The 4,273-nt window shown below is 36.0% G+C and overlaps 1 protein-coding gene across 2 annotated transcripts; it reads left to right on the top strand.

Moving 5' to 3' along the window:
- The first annotated feature begins 414 nt into the window (after positions 1-414).
- LOC139877251 (pentatricopeptide repeat-containing protein At2g36980, mitochondrial-like) lies at positions 415-2,597 on the top strand. 2 transcript variants are annotated; one of them, XM_071864663.1, is made up of 2 exons: positions 415-552; positions 633-2,597. In XM_071864663.1, the coding sequence occupies exon 2, from the start codon at positions 646-648 to the stop codon at positions 2,485-2,487; it is 1,842 nt and encodes a 613-aa protein (XP_071720764.1). In that variant the 5' UTR covers positions 415-552; positions 633-645; the 3' UTR covers positions 2,488-2,597. The 2 variants fall into 2 exon arrangements, with proteins under 2 accessions (XP_071720764.1, XP_071720765.1); XM_071864664.1 differs by lacking the exon at positions 415-552 and having other exon boundaries at positions 632-756; positions 899-2,597.
- The last annotated feature ends 1,676 nt before the right edge of the window (positions 2,598-4,273 follow it).

The raw sequence follows: 4,273 nt of genomic DNA, 5'->3' as shown, positions 1-4,273 counted from the left end.
ACTATATATTAAATCTTTTGTTATGATAATTCCAGACTCACTACTGAATCGAAAAACTAACTGATCAATACAATCAATTTCCCTAAATCAAGAATTGGAAATGAAATTGCACCGAATTGACTTTAGTCAAAATTACAGAAATTGAGAGACATTGTTGAATTACAACGGAAATTGATTAACTAACTAGCTTCGTCTCTAAGCCTTGTATATGTGTTACAACTGAATTGAATCATACTAACAGAATCTGAACTAATTGCACTGAACTGGAGTTTGGGGAAGCACAATGGCTGTTAAGTTGATTATTTCGTTTGCAGGTCACGTGCATGGCACGTAACTCCTCTTTAAATGGTTGCACGTGAGCTGCGTGTGACTTGACTAGTTGACCTTTGCCTCGTATCATCTTTTGCAGAAACAGAGAAATAAGATGGATAAAGATGGCAATGACTTTGGATTTGTTAGTCATGATATCAAAGATCAACTCTAGATCATCTGTTCACTTTTGGGTTCCTAACTATATTTTGCTACTACATTATATGTTTACTTTGAAGTCTGGTAACTCCATTTTTTCTAAATTCCTTATATATATTCGTTCTTACAATGATTGATAGTATAATATGGATTCACACTTGCAGTTAACTTCTCTATATGGGATCATATTTAGCTCACACAACATCAAAGATTTCAGCACTTGCGAAATCAGGGGGAATTATACGTGCACGCAAACTGTTTGATGAAATGCCTCAACGAGATATAATGGTGTGGAACACCATGCTTACTTGCTATACTCATCTTAGTTTTTATAATGAAACCTTATTGCTGTTCCATCAATTAATGAAAGGTATTAGCAACATTAAACCCGATCATTACTCTTTTACTGCAACTTTAAGTTCGTGTGCAGGTTCTTGCAACCCTTTTTATGGACAAATGGTTCATGCTTTGATTGTTGTTACGGGATATTGTTCTTCTCTTCCGGTAAATAATGCACTTATTGATATGTATGGCAAGTGTTTAAACCCACGCAGTGCGAACAATGTGTTTGAAGAGATTGTGTATAGAAACAATGTGTCCTGGTGTTCATTGTTGTTTGCTTATGTTCATGCTCAACAATTTCACATGGCTCAAAGTGTTTTTGATGCTATGCCTAACAAGGTGAACAACGTTGCTTGGAATACTATGATCGCTGGGCATGCACGTCATGGGAATATCAAAACTTGTATTGATTTGTTCAAGAAAATGATGTGCGATCAAGATCAATGGACGTTTAGTGCACTCATGAATGCTTGTGCTGAATCACAACAGTATCTTATCGGTTGCATGATTCATGCTGTTGTTGTTAAAAAAGGCTGGAGTGTTGCAGTTGAGGTTAGCAACTCGATACTTAGCTTCTATGCACAAATAAGTAATCATCCTGCTGATGTGGCGAATATGTTCGAGTCCATGGAGACTTTAACTACTGTTTCATGGAATGCAATAATAGACGCTCAAATGAAAATAGGAGATACACAAAAAGCACTTGATGCATTTAATAAATCACCCGAAAAGAATGTTATATCATGGACTTCAATGATGACCGGTTACATTAGAAACGGTAATTCTGAAAAAGCATTAGCCTTTTTCGTTAATATGATAAGAACGGGTCTTGAACCTGACGATTTTTCAATTGGAACGGTATTACATGCGTGCTCGATAATGGCAACTTTAGGACATGGTCAAATGATTCATAGTTTTGCAATACGTTATGGTTTTCATCGTTATGCTTATGCTGGTAATGGATTGGTTAACATGTATGCAAAATGTGGAGACATTAACGGATCACAACAATCGTTTAATGAAATTATTGAAAAAGATTTGGTTTCGTGGAACACTTTATTGATCGCGTATGGTCTTCATGGTTTGGGTGAAAAAGCTATAAACTTTTATGAAGAAATGGTAGAAAGTGGTTTGAAACCAGATAACGTTACATTTATAAGCCTACTCATGACTTGTAGCCATTTAGGGCTGATTAACGAAGGTCGTGCCATTTTTAAATCGATGAGTGAGATACATGAAATTGTTCCCGAAATAGACCATATCGCGTGTATGGTTGATATGCTTTCTCGAGGAGGCTACTTGAAAGAAGCGCGTGAAATGGCTAATATGACAGGTGGCGTTAAGTCAAGTGAAGCGGTTTTTGGAGCGTGTTATGCACATAGTGATGTAGAGATAGGAACCGAAATGGGTGGTGAGTTGAAAATGTTGGAACCCAAATACGAAATGAGTTATGTGATGTTGTCGAATTTGTATTGTGCGAGTGAAAAGTGGAAAGAAGCCGAGTTAGTTAGAAAGGCAATGGCTGATAATGGGGTGAAGAAGGTACCTGGTTGTAGTTGGGTTGAAGTCAAAAACAAAGTTATGTGTTTTGTTGCTGGTAATAGTTTATGTGTACACAATAAAGATCTGTCTTTTATTTTATACTTGCTTGAATACCATATGAAAGATGCATCATAGTGGAATTAAGCATATGTGATATGAATTATTGTTCTTCCTTGTGTAGTTATGTGTATGAATCCTGTCTCCATGAGACTATTAAGTGATGACCAAGTTTTATGGAGTAAGGTCTCGGGTATTAATGTATTATAAATCTGAGTAAAAAATACTCTTTTTTCCTCGGTTTAATGCATAACGTTTTCCGTTAGTGAGTCTTTCTAGTAGTGGGTCCTCCGACGTTTTAGACGCATTCTTTTAATTCTCGGCCGTGAAAGTAGTTACGTCGCGAAACGGTTAACGTTAATTAGTTAAATCGGACCCTAAGGGTCGGAAAGGTTCTTCAAAACCCGTTTAGTCTTGTTTAGCCTTCGGTCTTGTTATCACACTTTGGTTATTGTTTGCTTTGTTTTTGGTTTAGTTTAGTTGCCTTGTTTAGCTTTGGTTTGGGTGTTGCTTCTTGGTTGTATGTAGCCGTTTTTGGTCTGTAAGGCTCGTTTGTAGAAAACTCGTGCTCGTAGTTGACCGAGTTAGTCTTTTAGTTCTGAGCTTGGTCGCACTGTTTTGGTTGTATTCTTATCCGAATCCTTCATTTTTCGATAAATGATGTTTGGTTATATAGTTTTCGTTATTTTCGAGAAAAAAAAGCTTAGTGAGTCTTTCGCTAACTCAAATGCGGGATATCACAAAAATCGTTTTTACCTATTTACTAGCTATCCCGTGAAGTTTATACAAAAAGTTCAAACCTGTGACCACTTTGAAGACATAAAAGCTGTCTTTTTTTTTTTCTTTTTTTATGAGAGACTATTGTAATTTTTTTTTGAACAGCGATATTTTTGGCATTAGTAGATCATTTATTTCAACGATCCTCATCATTTGCACGTATCACACACGTTCGGGTGGAAACCCGAACCCAATCGACGGTACCTGGGAACACATCCATTCAGGCAGTGTTCCTGGGTAAAGGTCCGTGAACGAATCCGTTAAAACCTCCCTATAGGGTCAATATATACCACCATTATTGGTGTTCAATTGTTTTAAAGAAAATCATGTCATTCCTAAGAATCGAACACATGATATCTCCCTATCCCATGACACAAAGTACATATGAGAGACTATTGTAAATTTATTAGCAAGCTTGCACAATCAGAAACAGAGAAATATAGGAGAATAGTGTACAGGTTGAAAAAAAAAAACATTTTATGCCTTTGAATGCAATTTAGAAAGTATGTTGCTTGTTGGTGTACCTAAAATAAAATCTTTCAACACTGAAAAGGTGAGATTTCAAGTGCTCTTTACTTTGCTTCTTAAATTTATTTCTCTACCAACTTTAATTCGATAATAATAAACTAAAATCATATAATATTTTTTTTTGCTTGATTTGTACATTTGCTTAAGCTTAATGTTTTTTTTTTTAACGGCCAAAAAGGAATATATAAAAAACGCTCCTTAGCAAGACGCTAAAGGAGAAATTACAACGGGAATAGACGCCATGAGTGCCAATTAGACACTCTATGACCTCTATATTTAAGCCATCTAAAAGAATACAAAAAGATTACATCAACTAAGTTAGCTCGATTACACAAAAGTTCATTAAAAACTATCCCGTTCCGGAAACGCCACAAGACCCATAAGAGTGTAGTAACAATAGTCTCAAGTCTGATTCTAGAATTGGGGGCCAAATTTTCATCGTCGATCCAACCTTTGAAGTCTTCCCAAGAATTGAAATGAGGCATGTTACAATCGGTCCATAAATTAATTTTACGCCAAACATCCAAAGCAAAAGAACACCCAAAGAACAAATGCAAGC

Source organism: Rutidosis leptorrhynchoides, chromosome 11, assembly GCF_046630445.1.
Source record: "Rutidosis leptorrhynchoides isolate AG116_Rl617_1_P2 chromosome 11, CSIRO_AGI_Rlap_v1, whole genome shotgun sequence".
Classification (NCBI taxonomy): domain Eukaryota; kingdom Viridiplantae; phylum Streptophyta; class Magnoliopsida; order Asterales; family Asteraceae; genus Rutidosis; species Rutidosis leptorrhynchoides.
This window is presented reverse-complemented; position numbering and strand designations above follow the sequence as displayed.